General features: G+C 42.9%; 1 protein-coding gene across 2 annotated transcripts in view; it reads left to right on the plus strand.

Annotated features, from left to right (window-relative positions):
* LOC139456406 (NAD(+) hydrolase SARM1-like) overlaps window positions 1-23,936 on the plus strand; it is a 34,840-nt gene that overhangs the window by 5,124 nt on the left and 5,780 nt on the right. For both annotated transcript variants that reach the window (XM_071238103.1, XM_071238104.1), the window contains exons 3-8: window positions 1,652-1,828; window positions 4,802-4,926; window positions 7,287-7,522; window positions 10,531-10,675; window positions 11,913-12,102; window positions 12,783-12,904. In XM_071238103.1, the coding sequence (XP_071094204.1) occupies window positions 1,652-1,828; window positions 4,802-4,926; window positions 7,287-7,522; window positions 10,531-10,675; window positions 11,913-12,102; window positions 12,783-12,904 (995 nt within the window). The remainder of the gene's footprint in view (window positions 1-1,651; window positions 1,829-4,801; window positions 4,927-7,286; window positions 7,523-10,530; window positions 10,676-11,912; window positions 12,103-12,782; window positions 12,905-23,936) is intronic.

Consider the following 23,936-nt stretch of genomic DNA (forward strand, 5'->3'; position numbering starts at 1 on the left):
TTAATTGTAATAATTGTAATAAAGAATTTGTTCATCCATATATCTTATCCTTCTTAACTTGAGTCTGTATGATTCAAAGTTTGCTAAATCTATTATACAATATTTAAGATATGATCTTAGCTACAACTTTTAGATGGCCTCCATGTTAGGTCAAGGTCACTAGAGGTCAAATTATAAAACTTTTTATCAAATTTAACAAAATTTTGGATTAATTCATGAAAATCTACAAAAAACATCCATCATTTATAATAGCCTCTCAATAATTAACTCAGTATCTGTATCTGTCATGGTATTGAATGACTTGGAAATAGTTTTGGCAGTTGATATAGAGACTTCAGATGTGTAAGACCACCTAAGTTTGCAAAAAGTAATGTTCTCAAATGTGATTGCATGACATTGAAGGTCAAGGTTACTTGGTGTAAATTAGATGTCGCTAAATAAAATTTGTACACAACATATTGAGCATTTGTAATTGAAACCTTATGAAACTATTATATACTATTATCTCAGGGCAGTTTTAAGCTAAGATTGAAGGTGAACATAATTAAGTCTGAAGTGGTTATAACTTTGTTATTTAGGTAGCTATGGGTAAAGGAGGTTGTACTGCATTAGACATGTATTTTTCCAAATCAGAAGTCATGTTTTTAACTGGAAGTGCTTTGTTATTAAGGTACCTAAGGTCTGTTTCAAAGCTGTACTGCAGTGGCCATGTTTATTGCCACACTGGAAGTGCTTGTTTCATTGCTTTGTTACTGAGTTAGGCGGAGGCAATAGACTTTCTGTGACATAGTTGTACTGCAGTGGGCTTGTGTGATGACAGATGGTCTACATGTGAAGCTATCATGGTTCATGATATATGTTTCTGATGATAAAGTTTTGAGGCATTCATTTCAAGAAAAGGTACAGATGAGACTGCTTCTGCCTTGACATGTAATCCAACTGTAGATTTCAGTTAATTTTTGACAACTGTGACATGTTAATTTACATGGGTTGGATAAATAAAATGGATAGATGTTTCCTCACCTTGGGTTAGGAACATGCTTGTTATGCCCATACTTTCTGTTTGTGGGTAATAATATAAACTGTGAAATATCATCTGTTCCAACAGTCAAACTGTAGGTGTATTGGCTGATTTTTATGCCACAGAAAAAATGATGAGTATTAATCTTACGTATACCACACTTCCAGTCTTGCACTGGTTGATTTTCTATTTGATGTAGGCACCATTTTAAGTCTCAGCTCCAAAACCCTTCTCTGGTTGTCAATCCACTGACATTACATGGGCCACAATACACCAACATGTACACAGATTCCACAACAACACTGGGGTGTATTTATCAATACACATAAATTAGTAGGGGTACAATTCCTTTGAATATCCTACCCATATTACATTATAGCCATAAGGTGATGTTTTCCCACCTTGCGAATGCACAGATGCAGAACCTCAAATCTATTTAGATAGTTGGCAGTGAAAAGGACTTCTGTTTATTAATCTAAAGACTTTTGGTGTGATGAAAAACAGAAAGAGGAATTTATGGCTTTGATGTAGTAGAGGTAGTATTTGTATTTGTATCTCTTACTAATATTGCATCATGACTTTCAGTTTATGGTGACATATTTTTTTATGTTTTGGAATTGTATGATGTAGGAACTGTATGAAATTGGCTGTGTGGAACCCCTAAAGCGATTGGCAAGCACCCCAAACTCAACAGCATCACAGCTGGCTGCAGAGGCACTGAAGATAATTGGGGAAGAGATACCCCGCAAGCTGTCTCAACAGGTGCCTCTGTGGAATGTGGAGGATGTGGTCTATTGGGTCAATCAGGTAGGACAGTAAACATGCATGTACAGTCAAATAGGTAGGGCAGAAAACATGCATGTACAGTCAAATAGGTAGTGCAGGAAACATGCATGTACCATCAAATAGATAGTGCAGTAAACATGCATGTACAGTCAAATAGGTAGTGCAGTAAACATGCATGTACAGTCAAATAGATAGTGCAGTAAACATGCATGTACAGTCAAATAGGTAGTGCGGTAAACATGCATGTACAGTCAAATAGGTAGGGCAGTAAACATGCATGTACAGTCAAATAGGTAGGACAGTAAACATGCATGTACAGTCAAATAGGTAGTGCAGTAAACATGCATGTACAGTCAAATAGGTAGTGCAGTAAACATACATGTACAGTCAAATAGGTAGGGCAGTAAACATGCATGTACAGTCAAATAGGTAGTGCAGGAAACATGCATGTACAGTCAAATAGGTAGGGCAGTAAACATGCATGTACAGTCAAATAGGTAGTGCAGGAAACATGCATGTACCATCAAATAGATAGTGCAGTAAACATGCATGTACAGTCAAATAGGTAGTGCAGTAAACATGCATGTACAGTCAAATAGGTAGTGCAGGAAACATGCATGTACAGTCAAATAGGTAGGGCAGTAAACATGCATGTACAATCAAATAGATAGTGCAGTAAACATGCATGTACAGTCAAATAGGTAGTGCAGTAAACATGCATGTACAATCAAATAGGTAGGGCAGTAAACATACATGTACAGTCAAATAGGTAGTGCAGTAAACATACATGTACAGTCAAATAGGTAGTGCAGTAAACATACATGTACAGTCAAATAGGTAGTGCAGTAAACATGCATGTACAGTCAAATAGGTAGGGCAGTAAACATACATGTACAGTCAAATAGGTAGTGCAGTAAACATGCATGTACAGTCAAATAGGTAGTGCAGTAAACATACATGTACCATCAAATAGATAGTGCAGTAAACATGCATGTACAGTCAAATAGGTAGTGCAGTAAACATACATGTACAGTCAAATAGGTAGTGCAGTAAACATGCATGTACAATCAAATAGGTAGGGCAGTAAACATACATGTACAGTCAAATAGGTAGTGCAGTAAACATACATGTACAGTCAAATAGGTAGTGCAGTAAACATACATGTACAGTCAAATAGGTAGTGCAGTAAACATGCATGTACAGTCAAATAGGTAGTGCAGTAAACATACATGTACAGTCAAATAGGTAGAGCAGTAAACATACATGTACAGTCAAATAGGTAGTGCAGTAAACATGCATGTACAGTCAAGTAGGTAGTGCAGTAAACATGCATGTACAGTCAAGTAGGTAGAGCAGTAAACATACATGTACAGTCAAATAGGTAGTGCAGTAAACATACATGTACAGTCAAATAGGTAGAGCAGTAAACATACATGTACAGTCAAATAGGTAGTGCAGTAAACATGCATGTACAGTCAAGTAGGTAGTGCAGTAAACATACATGTACAGTCAAATAGGTAGTGCAGTAAACATACATGTACAGTCAAGTAGGTAGTGCAGTAAACATACATGTACAGTCAAATAGGTAGTGCAGTAAACATACATGTACAGTCAAATAGGTAGTGCAGTAAACATACATGTACAGTCAAATAGGTAGTGCAGTAAACATGCATGTACAGTCAAATAGGTAGGGCAGTAAACATACATGTACAGTCAAATAGGTAGTGCAGTAAACATGCATGTACAGTCAAATAGGTAGTGCAGTAAACATACATGTACCATCAAATAGATAGTGCAGTAAACATGCATGTACAGTCAAATAGGTAGTGCAGTAAACATGCATGTACAGTCAAATAGGTAGTGCAGTAAACATGCATGTACAGTCAAGTAGGTAGAGCAGTAAACATACATGTACAGTCAAATAGGTAGTGCAGTAAACATACATGTACAGTCAAATAGGTAGAGCAGTAAACATACATGTACAGTCAAATAGGTAGTGCAGTAAACATGCATGTACAGTCAAGTAGGTAGAGCAGTAAACATACATGTACAGTCAAATAGGTAGTGCAGTAAACATACATGTACAGTCAAATAGGTAGAGCAGTAAACATACATGTACAGTCAAATAGGTAGTGCAGTAAACATACATGTACAGTCAAATAGGTAGTGCAGTAAACATGCATGTACAGTCAAGTAGGTAGAGCAGTAAACATACATGTACAGTCAAATAGGTAGTGCAGTAAACATACATGTACAGTCAAATAGGTAGAGCAGTAAACATACATGTACAGTCAAATAGGTAGTGCAGTAAACATGCATGTACAGTCAAATAGGTAGTGCAGTAAACATGCATGTACAGTCAAATAGGTAGTGCAGTAAACATACATGTACAGTCAAATAGGTAGAGCAGTAAACATACATGTACAGTCAAATAGGTAGTGCAGTAAACATACATGTACAGTCAAGTAGGTAGTGCAGTAAACATGCATGTACAGTCAAATAGGTAGGGCAGTAAACATGCATGTACAATCAAATAGGTAGTGCAGTAAACATACATGTACAGTCAAATAGGTAGGACAGTAAACATGCATGTACAGTCAAATAGGTAGAGCAGTAAACATACATGTACAGTCAAATAGGTAGTGCAGTAAACATGCATGTACAGTCAAATAGATAGTGCAGTAAACATGCATGTACAGTCAAGTAGGTAGTGCAGTAAACATGCATGTACAGTCAAATAGGTAGTGCAGTAAACATGCATGTACCATACCATCAAATAGATAGTGCAGTAAACATGCATGTACCATCAAATAGGTAGGGCAGTAAACATACATGTACAATCAAATAGGTAGTGAAGTAAACATGCATGTACAAAATATATTCCAAGCAATTAACTTTCCTTTTGCCTTACTGCTACCTATCTGTAGACATCTATGACAGGTGTACTAACTGTGACTTTGTGTGATGTACCATGGTCCTGGTGGGGTTCTGCAGGTGGGGTTTGAGAGCTATGCTGGCATGTTTGAGAAGTGCTGCGTAGATGGTGACCTTCTACTACAGCTTATGGAGGACGAGCTAATCAGCAGTTTGGGAATGGATTGCAGGATTGCCAGGAAGAGGTGAGTCTTCTGTATAACAGGTATGTTTAGTCAGTTGTAACATTTAGGGTAAATGACTGGAAACATTTGCACTGATTTGTATGTAAATAAAGGTCAGGGGGATTTAGCTGTGGTACCTTAGATCGCAAGTAATAGATTCATACTGGCAGACAAAATATGTACCAAATAAATAAATTAAGATACAACAGAGACTATAACGAAGGGCTAACATGAGTATTTTGTAGCTTATTCCACCACAACAGTATGCAATATTTCCGTGGTCTAGTGTTAGAGTGTCCACCCAGAGAGCGGAAGGTCCGGGGTTCGATCCCTACCCGCATCATACCAAAAGACGTACAGAGATGGTACTTGTTGTTACCCTGTCTGGTGCTCAGCATTAAGGGGCTAAAACAAGGATTTGTCATCCTGGGGTCAGTATACTGTGTCTGAGTGGGGTATTCATGTTAAACTGCGGCATGGTATCTCAGTGTGCTAGCACTATGAATCGGCATCAGTTCGGACAAGTACAAGCCACACATGCACAGACATGTGCATGCGCGTCTCTATATAAGCGCAATATTCTTCGACCCGACATCAAACTCTGTCATAGAACAGTCTAGAACATTCACTGGAACACACTTTCTAACAAGGGCTGGCTATCAATACTGTTCATCGATAATCTTTAACTAAATATTGATCAGTTATCGATAAATATCAGAGAAGTAACTTTAAGCAAATGTGGAAAAAATCCAAAAGAAATCATCACCCTAAATACACATTTATGCATGGATTACTCTGTGAACATTTATTTTATAACCAAAACAGTTTCCTTCCATCTTTGGCAATTGACATGATTTCTGTCTGTTTCAATAAATATATTCTTCATCATAATTGTTTATGTAAGATATTATCGATGACACAATTTTTATATCGATTATCGTACATATGTCTTCCCATTGACGATAATTCTGATTATCGATTGTTTAAGCCAGCACTACCTTCAGCCATCTCTCACCAAGCATGCTTCTGTAGTACTTGTCATCATTTCCTTAATCGCCCACATTGGATAGACATGTGTTTGCTACGCTTCTGATTTACGATTGAAACTAGACTTAGTATGTCATTTGGGTTTGCTCATCTGTGGTTTATACTTATCCTTATTGTGAAACTGCTTGACTGCCCATAACCTGTTATGCAGAGGATAATGTCCAAGTAACTCTTACTTCCTTAACAATGGACCCGAGGCCCCCAATGTAAACTAATACCCATTCTCCAATCATAGGATGTAGGAACAATTCCAGCTGCCCACACGTTTTCCAGCAAGTTTCAAATGATCCACTGAGTGTCAAATATAATAGTTCTGTCTATTCAGAGTGTAAATTAATTTAGAAATAGAATGAAAAATGGAAACCAACTGTCCATTCCTGAAAATAATTGACTAAACTAAACAATGACTACAGAGATGTGTTTTAGTCCGTGGTCAGCATGGTCAGTGTACAAAGGTTCATGGTCCAAACTCCTAAGAGCTTTCCATGAAAAGCAGGATTCACTCCCGTTTCTGATTGAATGATACAAGAAGTTTGGATTCACGTATTGGGGTGCCGTTTATCAGAAAGAGTACTAGGAAACACAAGGGCATATTTTATTTTCATGGAAACATTCAGAACTCAATGTATCCATGTGTGTACCATGGATGTTTGTTTAGTTGCATTTTGGCGACTCATTATGTCCATAAATCGTGTCACTTTTTGGCCGTTAAAATTAGATTTTGATACAGACTTATGTAAAAAAACGAGATACCTCCAAAAAATGCATTGATATTTCAGTGGGAAACATTCATGACATATTTTTATGAAGTGACATTTCTTATGACCACAGACCATGTCTGTTCAAAATGTAATCAAATTTGGTGCATGGTTAGTTATGTTCCGTTTGTTCTTTCAAAATGCATATTTGCCCCTGTGAACTTCTTCTCTGACATTGCCAGACTGAGGGAGCTGTAGCATGTATGTTTCTCCTCAGGATGACATTTTTGATGTCAGGTTTTAATGTTAGTCCTCAGCATTTATGCAGACCATGTATGAATATCAATGCTGACATCAGCTGTTGTTAGGTGCCTGTCACTATTTCAAAGTGTTGACTACATATCCAGGTAAGCTACAGTGCCATGACACTATTTTAGCAAGAAAAAGGGGAGAACAAATACATCATCATTAACTAACCCACATTGTCCCAAGTCTTTATGTATATGTTTAATTAACCAGACCTGTAGGTTTCACATTTTTTTTTCACACGTTTGTTTGCTCCACGTGCACTTGCTTTAGAGGGTGTAATTGATACTTTTTTGTTTTCTTCATGTGATATATTTTGTAAATTTTCAGATTTGTAAGAGAGCTGCGTGATCTGAAGATATCAGCAGATTATACATCATGTGATCCCAGCAAGCTGGACGATTGGTTGAGTGAGGTGGCCCCAGTGTTGTCCCAGTACACATACCAGATGCTGCACTGTGGGGTAGATCGCAAGATGCTGGCTCTACTGACAGAGGAACACTTACAAACCGACTGCAATATTAGCAATGGTGTGCACCGCATGATGATGCTTCAGAGGGTGAGAGGTAAGACCTGGAATGGCATCCAATAAGTGAAGCCTCATAAACGTTATGCCACGCCTTACAATGACTGTTTGCACGCAATTGGAATGATTTAAACAGGAATTTAAATGCCCGATGCTATGTTACATGTTCTACTTTCGGTAGTGTTAGCCTGATGGTGTGGGCAGGCAACACTTCACATCACAGGCCCCCTCTTGTGGCCATGGATGTCAATTTGACAGGTGTATGTTACTGTGGTGAAGCTACCCGTACTCACATACTCCCATTCCTTCACACTTATTGACCCTTCAGACAGCAGACAATGAACCCCCACTTTTTGCATGTGGGGTCACAAACTTCATTGGACAACAGAACATCTCTGCACTCCTTGACCCACTGTTGCGCTAGATCTGTCGCTCATCGAACATGTGTCGGATGAAATGAAACATAATTTATGCTGACTTCCAAACAAACCAGAGAGACCACATCTGGAATGGCATCCAACAAGTCTTCCTCAACAGTTTTGTGCTGTCAGTTAGGTGCTATTGTCAAGCTTGTGTCAAATAATGGTGGCCATACCGGATACTGACGCCACTTTCAGTCTGAGATGTTTACAGAGGACAATTGTTGACACTGTCATGATGAAGTCGATTCCTGACATGGGAACAATGTGTGAAGCCCATTTCCGGTGTCCCCCGCCGTGATATTGCTGGAATAATGCTAAAAGCGGCGTGAAACCATACTCACTCACTCATGTTTCATAGACATCAGTATATTGTTCTGTTTCAAAATCGTTCTTTGTTTGCTTTGTATATCAAATCCCAAGATAGTCAGCCATAATTCCTGCAATTTGGCTTACATGACACTATAAAAATCCCAAGATTTTCACCTGACTTTCACTTCACTGGGAATGTGTTGCTGCTATATCCCTGTCTTGGAAGAATACATCAGGGAAGGCGTGTACCAAGTCCTCCACCAAAACCTATTCAGTGCAGACTTGTGACTCATGGTGACAGGGTTGTCAGGTAACCCTGTCCTCTATCCCACCGCGGCAGGAAGGATCCGGTGGTGTTGCATGGTGTTAGGATTGGCGACCAATCACACACCAGTTCCCAGCTCCTTCCATCACCATCAAATTGGTCAAGTCACTGATGTCATTGATGGTTGAGTCCATGCAAACATCAATCACAGCATCGGTAACTAAATCCAACTCAATGATAATGGATCATCATTTAGAATCCATGTCAGAATCTCTTGCCGATCTACCAGAACAGGTTGCTGTCTAGACATTCAACTTACCTATCAATCTGACCAGATTGCTGTATTAGCTAGGGGGTAGGGAAATTTGTCAACATTGAGGCGGTTATCTCAGATATGTCAGAAATACAACCATTGCTTGTTGATTGTTGGTACTGGTTGCTAGTTGTAGCATACCTACAACAAAGGGGGAACAAAGTCACAACATTTGTTAAAGGTGATTACGTGTTTATTCGACTCGATCAGCTGCAGATTGGAAGCACATCACATTCCCAGGACTTTTTAGCCCCTTGTTAAACCTGAAGGAGTGAGTGAGTATGGCTTTATGCCGCTTTTAACAATATTGAAGCAATATCACGAGGGGGGGACACCTGAAATGGGGTTCACACATTGTACCCATGTCAGGAATGGAACCTGGGTCTTAGAATTATATACAATGATAATTATTGTTTGATTTATTTTTTATAGACAAAGGCTACATACTTTTTGTAACATGTATGAACAGAAACATGTTTTGGGGAATATCTGATTATGATTAATCATTGAAGAATAGGAGATGAGTTTCACCAACTGTGGTGGTTATAAGAGAGTCTGCTGCAGTTGGTTTCATAACTGATATTCCCGGTAGTCCTTCGAAAGTCCACGAAAACAATGTCCCAACTGAAGTGACAGATTATCAAACTTGATGAAATTCAATTAAGAAAATCATACACGATCCACTATTTCTGGGACACAAATGTCTAAGTTCTGTCACTATTTAGCTTTGGATTCGTGAATTCTTGAAATTGACAGGTCACACCATGCAGATACCTCGTGTCAAAATATCCGGCTCGTCTGCAGCTTAAAAAGCGGCTGTTCAGTCATACTCGGTTCCACTGGTAATCATATGGATGTACCAGCAGGCACTATCAATCCCAGATAATCTACATGTTAATGTTGAACCACATCATTGATCGGGGTTGTCATCTTGCTTCATTCTATAACTCGTTATGGAGAATGTAAACACAAGATTGTCAGCCATTAACAGCTGTGAGTATGTGAGTAACCGTGATGTAGGTCAAGTTCTGCCACATCCAAGTTCGGGGTGGAGAGGCATTTATTTTGATTTTTTTATTCTTTACTTGGGGTAATTGCTAACTAACTAATAACACTTACACATGTTAAATGTATAATAGAATGTTAATTCATAAAGTTTGTTGTAGAAATATATTCATTTAGCATTTTAAAACCTTTTTCTATAACCCATCAAACCTAAAACAGAAATGATAGCAGGTTCATTTTTCAAGAAACGACCTCGCTCGCAAAATTCTGTGAAATGACAGTCAGTCCACAGTGTTCAACAGTGTACAGCAGTTTGGTAGACATTAAAACATCTCTCTTTGGACTAAGTTTGGAGTGTTATTTGTCAGCTTCTTTGGAAACCTATGTGTTTTGAACACTTATTATGAACTACTCACGACTATGTTTTGAACCTTAGTAATAATTGTTACATATATAACTACCTGTGACCACTTTTCGGAATGTTCTAAGATTGCAGACCTGTGTGCCTGTGTTGTAACGCGTTGCAAGAGCGCGCCCTTTTAAAAGCGTTGTTGCCGTCATAGTAGAATGGAGATAAACCTACTGTGTTTTGAAATTTGATGTAGTCCCACTCTCCTAAACAGCTTTCTCCAAAAAGTAATGTAGTTAATGTTCAGGGTATTTTATCAACAGATCAACTTAGTCAACTGACCAAATAGCAGTTGCATTCGTAAGTCGACTTGTTCTCATTGCAGAATATGAACAAGCAGGCCTCCCCACCATGCTGACAAGTCCCCAGCTTATTTGTAGAGACATCACTGATGGAGCTTTTAACAGTTCAGAGAAAACCATTGATGCTTTCATCAGTTACCGTCGATCTAACGGATCACAGCTAGCCAGGTGAAGAAACCTTTGTGAGGCTTCAGGGGCCACATGCACAAAAAGAATCTTAGCGCTACAATTTTGTAAATTATTAATATCGTGATCTTAGGCTTTGGGTACAATCGACATCCACTTGCACAAAGCGATTGTGGGCTATAAAGATATTGTAAGCTAGAATCGAGAGTAGCTAAGTTCATTGTAGTGCCTGAATAAACTTGACAAAATGGCTTGCAAGACAGGGTCTGTTTCATGTCAATAATCTGCATTATGTTCTAACATTGCCTTAATATTTTGTTAAACTGTATCATTTGAAACAACACTTCAAACAACACATAGAACGCACAACAGATTTAACGGCAGAAATATCGTGAATTGCGATAGTGAACCACATAACTATCGAGCCGAGAGCGAAAGTACTTTTCCCACTCAACCACATGCTGAACAAAATGTGAGAGAACACACGTTTTAACTAATCAAATGAATGATAAAACCGAAGGCATCTGCATGCGATTAGAAATGACCGTGTCCTTTTGGATAACTCAAGTCAGCTAATCGTAGTTTATACTCTTGAAGGGAGGGGTTTCACTTTGAATATGCCTTCTGCAGAGTAAAATCTACCATGCCCAATGTATTAATGTTGTAAAATCACTGAGCTCTGCCTATATATATATATTTCTTTTGGGTGACGTTTGTGTCCGAGATGCTAGCACTATCAATAGGCATCAGTCCGGACTAGTACAAGCTGCCACACACATACAAGCACATGCATGCACGTCGCTACATAAGTCCAATAACCATGAATGCGATGGTAAACTCCATTTCTCCTCACTTTATGTTTCATTCTAAATTTAAAATTGAGTGTGATGAGGAAATACACATGATGAAACATTTGAAATTTGTGTAAAATTTCGTATGAAAAGCAAAATTAAATTTCACAGTTTTTTGAAATTATTATGAATGTAATATTGTTAATAATGAATATACAGTGGATGTAATTTGAAATATATTGAATATATATTTTTGAAATATTATTTATTATTCATATTTCCCTTCCATGTTTCTGTGTTTTGAAGAGGTTATCATAACAGCTTTACTTATAGCAGCAAAACATATACATACATGTAGGATATATTTGGGATTCATTTCCAGTCAGTCCTTGACATATTATAGTATCATGTAACACTATTGTACATGTGAGAGATGCCAACACAGTGCATGCTTTATACAATTTGATATGAAACCTACTTCGTTGCAGCCTGCTCAAGGTCCATCTACAGCTTCGTGGCTTCTCTGTCTTTATTGACATTGAACGGCTTCGTGCAGGCAAATTTGATGAGAACCTGCTGTATAGCATTAAAATGGCGAAAAATTTCATCCTGATTCTAACTTCCAATGCCCTGGACCGCTGTTTTGGTGATGCGGACAAGAAGGACTGGGTTCACAAGGCAAGTTTCCACTGTGTCTTTGTGTAGTTCACCTTCATGGTCTGAAGGAATGGTATGCAAGTTCTACTGATGCGCTTTCCATCTAGGCCTAGATGTTGTCATTAGAGCCATGTGTGAAACTGAGAATGAGGAGTTTCTGCTTTCTCAGCTTCTTGTGAATGATAGTGACCCTGAGTAGTTTTGAATTAAATAATTTGGATGGTAAGGAAGTCTACTATATACATGGCAAATTTTTGAGCCCCAAATCAAAGGCATGATAAGTTATGTTGGTCAGTACCCAAGCCAGTATTTTGTAGGTCATGGTCTACAGTCAGTACCATTAGAAATCAAGGAAACTCAACTATTTCCATTCATGTTTTTTGGAAAAATATACATACATACTCGTATGAATCTTGAGAAAGTGTCGTGATGTATACAGGATTGATGACATCACCCAGCTATGCTTGTTGGGGAGCATTGATTAGGTATTCTGAATCATCAGATTAAAGTTAACGAAGGAAAGAAATGTTACAAAACTATGCAACCCATTAAACAGCTATGTTTGATAAGAGTTAGAGAGTAAATGATCATATTTGTACTTTTAAAAATCAGATGCCAAAGTAAAGTTGACTTACCCTTTCATAAACAAAGATGTATTAGTGCAACAAGAAACTGGGAATGTTTCCTCTTTGTCTTTTAAGGAGATTGTTGCAGCATTAGAGAACAAGTGCAACATTATCCCTGTAATGGATAACTTTGACTGGCCATCGCCAGACCTCCTGCCAGATGATATGAAACACCTCAGCTTCTTTAATGGAATCAGGTAATCTCAGTTCATGCCTGTCTGTGATACTGTGCCAGCAGCTGCTTCATACTTAGCTCACCTGACTCAGCTCATGTCATGGCCTGTTTGTCAGATCTAGTGTTGGCAGTGGCACCTCCTGAAGACATCTTCTCCTCAGAATGGACGAATGAAGCTGGAATTTTGCATGCTGGTTCCCTCCAAGGAGGATGACTGAAGTTGTTCAGGAGAGGCTCAAATTCTATTTTCAGTATGGCCACACTCTTTTTTCACGATATTTAGAATTTTGACCTTTATTTGAATATTGCTCTTTGACTATGCTCCTAAATCTCTCTAAATTCATTTTCTCTCATTGTCTCATCATCTCCTCAGAAACAACTTGACCAATGAAACTGGAACTTCACATGTTTGTTCCAACTATTGTTAACAATTGAATTTGTTCAAGAAGTTAGAATATGATTTTCATTTGGCTATTTTGAAAACCTGTTTATTTCTTGAATATGAAGTGATCCCCTGTTTAATAAACATAATGCTGTATTACACATTGTGTACTGTGGGAACAAGTTAACAACATTGCATGAGGAGATGATAGATCAACGAGAGGAGCTTATGCACACTCAATGACCCCAGCAACCCTGTTGCTAGGCTGACGTCACATGGCATTGTTTCGCCGGTGGATCTTGCAACAAAATTCCACAAATCACGTCATAGAGTATTGTGATGTGATTGTAAACTTTGTGGTGCAGGTCGGATTGTAGCGCAACGACAGTCATAAAGTTTCTGTTAAAGTATGTGAGTTCCGATAACCTTAGCGCTACGATAACTTTCTGGAACGGACACCTGATATTAATTTTTTATCTTATCCTGCATCACTCCGTATTGCATTTACTGCTGTCTTTTGACAGAGAGGCGAATTGTGTGAGATCCAGCTGCTGAAGAAAGTTGTCCCAACCAGTACAGGAAGCAGCGCCCTCTCACAGTCGGCACGTGACCCGGAAGTCATGGCGTCACATCAAAACACATAACTGCTTTGTCACCTCCTGGGACGGACGTACTTTGTATCCCTTGTTGAAATTAAAGCTTATTGTTTCTATATTTTGCATGTTTCTACATTCAGCGTATGCTGCTACATTGTTACCTGTTTATGGGCTGCTACCTTTAGGGTCTTCCCATTCAAAATTTGTAACGTTTATCGCTTGTTTGTGGCTCAAGTCACAGTACTTTAGGGGCGCAATGTTATTCCCACCATTTTGTTTCTTTCCCGCCATTTTTGCCATTCACCACGTAGCCACGTTATTTCGTGTTCTGTGTTTTGAATTCTTTTTTTGGCTTGGGTAATACATTAAATTTATGATTTTTTACTTACCCTGTATTACTCCTTAATGCATATTATTGTTTCTTGACAGAGAAAAGAGCTGTGTGAGGGTCTTTGCTTGAAGAAGTTGCTCCAACTAGCTGAGAGGTCAGCCCATCACGCAGCTTCCACGTGATCCTCACACTACTCGTCACTTGATGAGAGAAGACCTGTTTTTTTTTTGCTGTAACATAAAACTGATTCAAACCCTCACGTGTTTGCTATCTGAGTTAATGTTGTTTTCTCTTTGTGTTGTGCCTACAGTGTTGTGCCTACAGTGTGTATATTGTACATTCTATGTTTGATAAACATGTGCATAATGTTATTAAACGCTTGTTGGCGTTTTCTCAAAAGAAAACATAAGGCCAGGTGTCTTGTTGCTCCAAGTAGCCATCTTGCATATTTTGCGTAGCCAGCAATTTGTGAACTGGTTTGCGTTCTATATTCTTTTGCTTGTTACCCCACGATTGGCGTATCCTCGCAAGCATTGTTTGTTTTGTTGTATGTTGTCTTACGTTTGTCGTAATATTTGTTCCATAAACCCACACAGTGGGATAAACAAATTATAGCATACATAATCGGATGGGGACGCATTGTGATTTTACACTGCTTCATTGCAGATATCATGTCCTCCTGCTCAAAGTGCCGGTGTAATATGTCGGCGTGGGATCCCCAACCCCTGTGCCTTAATTGTACATCATCATGCCTCCAGGGTCACCGATGTAAAGACATGGCCTAGAGGTAGATAGCCATCCGTGCGGACCCCACCTCGATCCCTCCTAACCCACTGATCAGAGACATGATCTCGGCTCTGGATGAGGACTTCAGTAAGCTGTCACTGACTCCATCCTTCAGGGCCCCAGGTTATAGACGAGATGACTTCCCTGTCCACTCTCTTCAAGTTGCGGACCACGCTCACTCCTTAGATGAGGACATGCACCGCATGACGGGATCGAACCACTCCACCTCAGTCCGAGTCTCCGACAGCAAACTCACCTATGTGGAGTCCAAGTTGTCGACACCCCAGTGGGTGGAAGACTGACTCACTTCTGGCAGAACTGGGAGATCCTGAGGGATACGTCAGCAACATCATCTGACACGGGTACTAGCTGACGCTTATAGACGACCCCCCATTGACGTACACATACCCCCCACCCAACAGCAGCTACTGAGCCGAAACATCAGGGCACTGCTAGACAAGAAAGCCTTAGAGGTGGTACATGCCCCAGCCATAACACCGGGCTTCTATTCACCTGTCTTCCTGGTCCCCAAGAAGGACTCGGACAAACACAGGATGATCCACAACCTCGCCGCTTTCAACCAACGCTACCTGGCGCGTCTACCTTATTTCAGGATGACCATGCTCAGGCTACTGCGATCCCGGATCCAGGCACAGGAGGCGCTCATCAGCCTGGATATCGAGGACACCTATCTACATGTCCCTATACATCCTGATGACCGGAAATTCCTCTGCTTCATCTTCATGGGAGTCCATTATCAATGGGCGGTCCTCCCATTTGGAATTCCTTCGGCATCCATGGCTATTCACACGGCTTTCCAAGCCGATAGCCTCGTACCTCCATCGCCGGAACATCTAGTTCGTGGCGTACTTAGACGACTGCCTACTGGACCATCATGACCCTGTCACTCTACTCCGCCACAGGGACTTCACCCTTCGGTTCCTATACCAGTTGGGTTGGAAGATCAACCTCAGGAAGTCAGAGTTGACACCTTCCAAGCGCCTTCAGTTTATCGGGGGCCTCTTCCAGACGGACCTCGATCTCATCTCTGTACCCAGAGACTGGTTGGAGCGCATGCAGGCGCACCTGACTCCAGCCTCCTAACCTCAGCGCAGGACTTGACCTACAGAGGAAGGCTCCAACTGCGCCCAGTTCAGATGTTCCTGGCACCCTACATCAGACGCCAGGACCCCTCGAAATCCATCGTCCTCCCGGATTATCTCAAGCAGCATCTGCGGTGGTGGACGGTGGACGGTGGAATCGAATGTCTTAGGCGGCATCTCCTTGACAGGGCTTACAACCTCTCTACGCCTCTTCGTAAACGCGTCCCTACAGAGATGGTGCGCACACCTGGAGGGACAGGTTGCCTCAGGGCTGTGGTCCGCCGATCAGCGCCTATGGCTCATCAACATCACTCACTGGAAGCAGGCGCTCAGACACGCCCGGCTCTCCATCTCGACAGACAACATCACTGTCGTATGGTGTCTCCGGAACCAAGGAACGACTCATTCAACTTCGCTCCTTCAACAGATGTTCCGATTGTTTCACTTGGTGGATCATCTGGGGATCCAGTTCCAGGTCCACCACATCCCGGGCTGCCGAAACATCCTAGCAGATGCCCTGTCTCAGCCAGGCAAAGTGGCTCCCACAGAGTGAAACTTCACCCAGACGCCTTCGCTCTTGTTTGTCAAGACCATGGTCTCCCCAACATAGACCTATTTGCCACCAGCCAGAACTACCAGATCCCGACCTACATATCGCCGGTGCCGGATCCACTGGCTTGGGCAGTCGACACTTTCGGCGTCCCCTGGGAAGGACTAAAAGCGTATGCTTTTCCGCCACCTGTACTCGACGTGTACTGCCACGGAATCTCGATCTGACTTTGGTCGCGCCCTGGGGGCCAGCGAGGGCTTGGTTCGTCGACCTCAAAGAGCTGTCCGACGTCAACCCACTGCCACTCCCAGATTGGCCAAATCTGCTGATCCACCCTCAAAGCAGACAGCCACACCCAGGACCAGACAGGTTATGTCTTCACGTCTGGTCCATTTACAGAGAGCATTGAACGGCAAGGGCTACATGGCCAGAGCGGCTAAGGCCATCACGATGGCACATCGCCCAACCCCTAGGAGCCTCTATATGACTAGTGGCAATCCTTAGAGAGCTTTTGCAGGGGCAAGCACCAAAACCCCACATCTGCATCGCCTCAATTCCTGGCTGAGTTCATGCTCCATCTGCGTCACAAGCGTAAGCTCAAGGGTAGTATCGTCATGACTTACCTTGTGGCTCTCAACTCCGTCCTGGCAGTTCCGAAAGATCGCCGCATGACGAAAATCCCGGAACTACAGGCACTGCTCCGCTCGGCAGGTCACCACTACTACACGTCATTGACCTTTCGGCCTTTTGACCTCCCCTGGCGTAAGCCCTGGCCTAGAAGGATCATGCCTCATTTGCATAGGCTCGGTGCTCCAGAATTGGAGGTTCCCATACATGGAGTGGTCACCCGATGCTGACCACACAGCCGAGGACGGGCTGAGGGAATTGGAGGTTCCCATACATGGAGTGGTCACCCGATGCGTGCGTGATGGGCTGGCCTCTCAGCTAGTTGGAGCAACTTCTTCAAGCAAAGACCCTCACACAGCTCTTTTCTCTGTCAAGAAACAAGCAGTAATATGCATCAAGGAGTAATGCAGGATAAGTATACAAATATATAGAATATCTAGGATTTTACTGGTATTTTGTTTTTGGCGTGCTTAAAGCCTTGCCTTTTCGCTACCTTTCAGCGTAATTGTTTGCTCTCATAAACTTTAATAAAATACAAAGTTTTTGAGTTACATTATGCCTCCTGTACTTTGTGGTTTTCCCACATGGTTATGTTTTTGCTAAAGCTATGCCTTTTCGCTACCTTTTAGCATAATTGTTTCTTCTCATAAACTTCAATAAAATACAAAGTTTTTGAGTTATATGTTGCTTCCCGCATTTTGTGGTTTTGCCACATAGTTATGTTTTGCTTAAATTCCAGATTTTCTGCCTCGCTGCACTTGTTGCCAATCCTTCGTCGCTGTGATCCTTCAGCTCGATACGAGTATCCAGGACACATCACTCAACGTGCTCGTCGACCCCCTGATATGGCTTACAACTCGGAGACTGCAGTCTTTCTCGACCACTCTTGCCGTCACCTTTATCGACAACACATCGCCCCCTCCGGTGACGCCCGTAACGGGACGGGTCTTCCGTCTCCTCAGACATCAATGTTGACAGCAGCCGTGCTCAGCTGAGCTTCCCACGCCTTCGGCGCTACCAACACCACCGGCACTCCCGAGAAGCAACACTTCCGGCGCCTCAAGCTCTCCGGCGCTCCCGGTGCCTAAGCTCTCCGGCACCTCAAGCTCTCCCGCGGTCCTGGCGCTCGCGGCATCACAAGCTCTCTGGCACCTCAGCCTTCCCGGCGCCCCTTCCGGTGATGCCCGTAACGGGAGGGGTCTTCCGTCTCCTCAGCCATCTACGTTGACAGCAGCCGCGCTCAGCTGAGCTTCCCAGGCCTCCGGCGCTACCAACACCACCGGCACTCCCGAGAAGCAACACTTCCGGCGCCTCAAGCTCTCCGGCGCCTCAAGCTCTCCCGCGGTCCTGGTGCTCGCGACATCTCAAGCTCTCCGGCGCCTCAGCCTTCCCGGCACCCAGATCAACAAGCTTTAACAAGCTCAGATCAACAAGTTGAGTATCTCAACCGATCTTCTGTTTTGGCATAAGGGGCGCCATCAGCAATCGCCTCTCCAGCGCCACTGACATCAGCTTCTATTTCTGCTTCTCATAGATCGTCACACGGAGAAGCAAGGTGAAACAATTGTCTTTCAATTGTGGCCACTCCTGTTGCTGCTGTCCTGTAGGTCTTCGGGATCGTGACTATCGTTCAACTTCCTGGGTGGAATCTTTTCAACCAATAGACATTTGGTCTAAATCAACTTGCCCACTGGCGACTTCTCCTTAACCCCGTCGTTTAAAGCGCCATGCTTTCAGAGAGATGACCTGTGGGTATCCTTCGAAACAGAGCCTCTGGTGGACAGCGTCTGTAACAGAACTGGCAGATCTTCACTGTTCAGGCTCATTAAGCCTGTTTGAACTCTTCGTCATAGGCTACCGGGTACCCACTTCTCGGGATCATAGTTGACTCGCATATCACGGTGTATCATATCCCTCTGCACCAGCCCCGCCATTCGACAACGACATCCACTGTCTTCTTTGTCAACATTGCTGACACCAATGCTCCTCTACCCTGCCCTAACGCCAGCGTTCCTCAAAGAGACTCTTCCTCAGCGCTCCCTGGGTTTTCCATGGCGCCCCCGCTGCTCCCGCGTTTTTTCACAAAACTCGGGTACAACACTTGTTTGTCTACAAAATAGTTCATTGAGGATTGTCTGTGTGTGGAGTTTGCACCTCATTTCCGGCTCCAAGTGCAAGGGGAGTGCAACCACTCAACCAGACGCCTGCCGCAGTCCATCCATGCACAGAAGATGGAAACGATAGACCTCCACTGCCAACACGGCTGTCCCGAGGCACCTCATTTCATCGCCCCCTTGCTTTAAGAATGATAGCGCCTATACAGCATTCAAGGGATGGAAAAAATTGCCTTCCTTTGTACGGTTTGATCTTTTAGACTACGACACCTTCATATCTTCAGCCTTGGCTACCAGACACAGCTTCGAGTTTATACTTCGTCCCATGACCATTCCATCGACCCCTGTTGACAACTTGCCTAGTATCGTGTAGTCGTCCTTCATCATCACCTCAATATAAGAACAGGAGCGCTTATAAGACGCTCAGGGGATGGAAATGATCACATTACTTTGTGCAGTACGGTGCGATCCTGAACCACAGTTTTACAGATTCCCTCATTCCCTTCTGGACATATTGCCTCGACTTCCGACTACCCGGTTACGTTGATGCCTAGGTGGTCGATTGTGAAGCTGGGTTATTTCATCTACATGGGGTTTGGTTCACAGGCGAGTACACCTCTCCACATATCGTCCAAACGGTACACGATCGGAGACCCCTGTTTCTGACTCTTCAACTTTGCAGTCTTGTAGACGACCTCATATACCATGACTTCCCACTCTTCCACTGCCACTTCCCCTTTGTCAGTGGCTAGTGTTCTGGGATGCCCACACCAGCCCACGTTGTGACCGACTGTGATCCGGAGATCAACACCAATGGCACAGCAAAAGCGCTTATCCAGGACGTCACTTGCTGGCAGAGAATTCTCGGTCACGCCCTGTTGATCGTGTCCACTGACAACATCACCATAGTGTGGTGTTTGAGGAACCATGGTACTCTCCACTCTCCATCCCTGCTAAACCAGACCCTCGAGTTCCTTGACTTGGTGGTCAGCCTGGACGTGTACTTTAAGAAAAAGAAGCTCGTCTTGCACTCACCAGGTTGAGAGCATGTTCTGGCACAGACTCTGTCCAGGTCTAACTAGGTGGCTCCCACTGAATTGAAGCTCCACCCAGAGGTCTTCGACAGACTATGTCTAACGGTCGACAACACCCAAACATCGATCTGTTTGCCACATCTCTGAACTGCCAGCTCTCGCCTTACATTTCACCGGTGCCGGATCCGGCCGCTGTGGCAGTCGACGCCTTCAGTTGTTCCTGGGAAGGGCTATTTGGCTAGAGCGGCCAAGGCTATTGCTTCAGCCCACCGTCCATCTACACAGGGACTGTATGATGATAAATGATGCTCGTTCCAGGCATTTTGTTCAGAGAAACACCAGGATCCGATGACAGCGTCACCGCAGTTCCTGGCTCAGTTCCTTCTGTACTTGCGCAGCACCTGTCGGTTGAAGGGCTCTACCATCTCCACATACCTGGTCGCCATCAACTCCGTTCTTGCCATCCCGGACGATCGGAGAATGACGAAAATTCCCGAACAACAAGCCTGGCTGCGCTCGTTCTGTCTTGAAGACCAGAAGGCCAAGTTCAGACCACCTGCGTTGGATCTGAATGTGGTCTTAAAGGCCCTTCAGACGGCTCCCTTCAAACCACTCCACTTGTCTTCCTTCTACAACCTAAGGAAGAAGACGGTGTTGCTACTGGTTTTGGCTACTGCCACTTAGGTCAATGAGCTCCCGCCCTCGACGTCTTCCGTGTCCGGTTTGAATGCGGTACTCGGGCGCCGTTCATCGTGGACCGTGCTGGGACTTCATCGTAAAGAATTAACCCCCAGGACAGCCTGATAGATCATTCATTCTCCCCTCTCCCCATCGTCCATTGTGGGTCCCGAGGATGATGAGGAGTGTAATTATACCCAGTAAGGACACTGAAGGTTTTCTACGACGATCTAAAGCCTGCCGCAAGTCTAGGAAACACCTTTTTCTACCAGTCTCCCCTTCGTTGCAGTTGTTGGTCAGCCAGAATGGTCATCCTCAAAGCTTATGAAGCTGCCAGATTGGACCCTCCCCCAAGGCTATCAACCCGCAAGAGATCAGGGTGATCGCACTTACCAGGGCTCTTCACAGTATAACTGTTCCATCCAGTAGCTCATGGAAGCCTTTTCTTGGCGATCGGACACTGCCTTCACCAACCACTACCTCCGTGATGTAGCCTTGGAAGATGTCGCCGGCGTTCACAGTTTTGGTCCCTGGTTGTAGCCCAACAGGTCACCTATCACCGACGCCACTGATTCTCCGATACCCTGAGCAGGGCCCGTCGACCTCTCTGGTGTTTATCACCCCAGACAAGACGTCTCTCTTGCGTTCCACATTCGCTCTTATAATCGAAGGTCTGATTCCCGCAGCATGCTTAGTTTTTGGGTGCCATTGTACCCATCTTACAAACTAAGTTCACCATGCTTTTTAGCTTGCTTAAACCATTACCTAACATTATTTCTTGGTGTGCTCGTAAAAATTTACTGCGGTCATCCCGAAATCCAAAATGGCGTCCAAGATGGCCGCCCAAGCGGGAAAATTTCTCAAAGCACTCATCAAAACAGTAACAAGTCAGCTTTTTCAAAATCAGAAATGCATTTATAGGTGCACATATACATTTTTAATGCAAAATAATTCAGAATTCTGCAAAAATAGTACTTTCATAAATAATATATTTTGTAGAAAAAATGCAACATATTTACATATCTGAGATTAGACTCCAACTCAAAGGAAAATTGTTTTAAATCAAAGTCCATTTTCATGATGTCAAAATGTTTCTCACTAACCATTACTGTATTTGATTCAGTAAATGATGTTTGAAGAGCTTTAATGAATTCAGATGCATCATTTTCATTGGACAAAGTTGATTCAGATATCACTGTCTGTGTCTGAAGATGAGTTTGACTCCATGTCTGAATCATGGATATCGCCATCAGTTATTTCAACTGAAGAATCTTCCGAAGGAAGTATGTGCACTACAGCACCACTGTTTCTTGACTTGTTCTGGCATCCTGAGACACAAGAACACACTCCTGTACATTTCAGACTGCTCTTCACCCATCCACACCTCTTTGTTCGGCAATCAGTTTTGCAGCTGCAGCAGGTCATTGCTAGGACTGATGACGGTGCTGGTTGTACATCCATTCATTCAATTTCCAACTTTTTATCTGCCACAAACCATCCATGTCCATTTGGAGAAGGTGGTTGCTGGTCCTGTTTCTGACAATTTCTGGAGAGGGATGCTTGGTAATAAGCACACTGTACTTTCTTTCTCAGAACATGCTGACATGGAGGCAGTTTCTCTGGATCTGATGTACCTGATCCAAACATGATTGTCCGCAGTGTATTTACACTGTATGACAAAACCGGATTCAGATTTTTGGTTCTGGAATTGAAGCTGTAGAAGATGCAAGTTGCTGCTTCACACGATTTCAATAGATCGTCAGTTACTTCTGAGCTTTTTCCGAGTGAAGCCATTGCATTGCAGAAGATTGCATCATTTTGAAGAAGCCAGAGTATGCCCATTTTTCCTCTCCCTTGAAGGCACTAGTACTGTCGCAACCAGTGAAAGGATGAGCTCCTATAAGACCTTCACATACATCTTCTCCAAGAGTCCTTCCAATTCTTTAAAGATCCAGATAACGTGATTTGGATCCAGAACCAGTGAAGAAAAGGCACTTCGTTTTGATCCATTCCAGTCCACATGCAGCTGTTGCTAACACCATGACATCTGTGTCCGGTGAGTGAATGATAACAACATCAGGTTCGGGAGTTTATGTGATGCATAGTGTGCATGTGCTCGCACATGCCGCAAGAGTATCCCAACAGTTTCGAGATACATTGACCAGAACTTTCCATTTGGTCCAAGGGATTTGATGTATGAGTTGAAGAGTGACAACACAAATCTGAAGGTGTCTGAGGTTGTTAGAGTGGCAGGTCTCTCAGGTGACATATCATGACGAATACAATAAATTTCAGACTTCAAGATTCCAAGACATCTTCCATGATCAAGGTGGTTGACAAACGCTGCAAAACGAAGTCTCTCACAAGCTTCAGCAACAAGCGTGTGGGCATAGAACCCACGCTCCCAGTGCTCTCCTTGAAGGACCTTGTCAACTGATCCTTCTGCCAAAATTCCTGCCTCTATGAAGACGTCACGCAGTCCAGCACTACCAAAGAGGAAACCAGCACATGCCATGAACCGTATACTGGTATGAATAGCCCCTGATGCAACACAATTCGGTTCATTTCAGGATCAGAATCCCGTTTGCTGAGGATAACTTCTATGGCTTGGTCCATATTCCCACATCAACTACCACTTGGACAGAACAAGAACCTCTGCCTTGATCATCATTCATTGTTTTGTCAGTGAGCTCGTCAGAAATGTATAGATCACACTATGATCAGGGGCTTTGTGGATGGTTTGGCAGTATCCAATTCTGTGAGGCTCCATTGGTGTAGAGGGCTGGGTGGCGCTGTTAAATCCCTTCCATCCTGGGACATCTTGCTCTGATGGTTCCACGTTTTCGCCTAAGT

This window comes from Haliotis cracherodii, unplaced genomic scaffold (genome assembly GCF_022045235.1).
Source record: "Haliotis cracherodii isolate W230 unplaced genomic scaffold, xgHalCrac1.p SCAF_11, whole genome shotgun sequence".
Lineage (NCBI taxonomy): Eukaryota > Metazoa > Mollusca > Gastropoda > Lepetellida > Haliotidae > Haliotis > Haliotis cracherodii.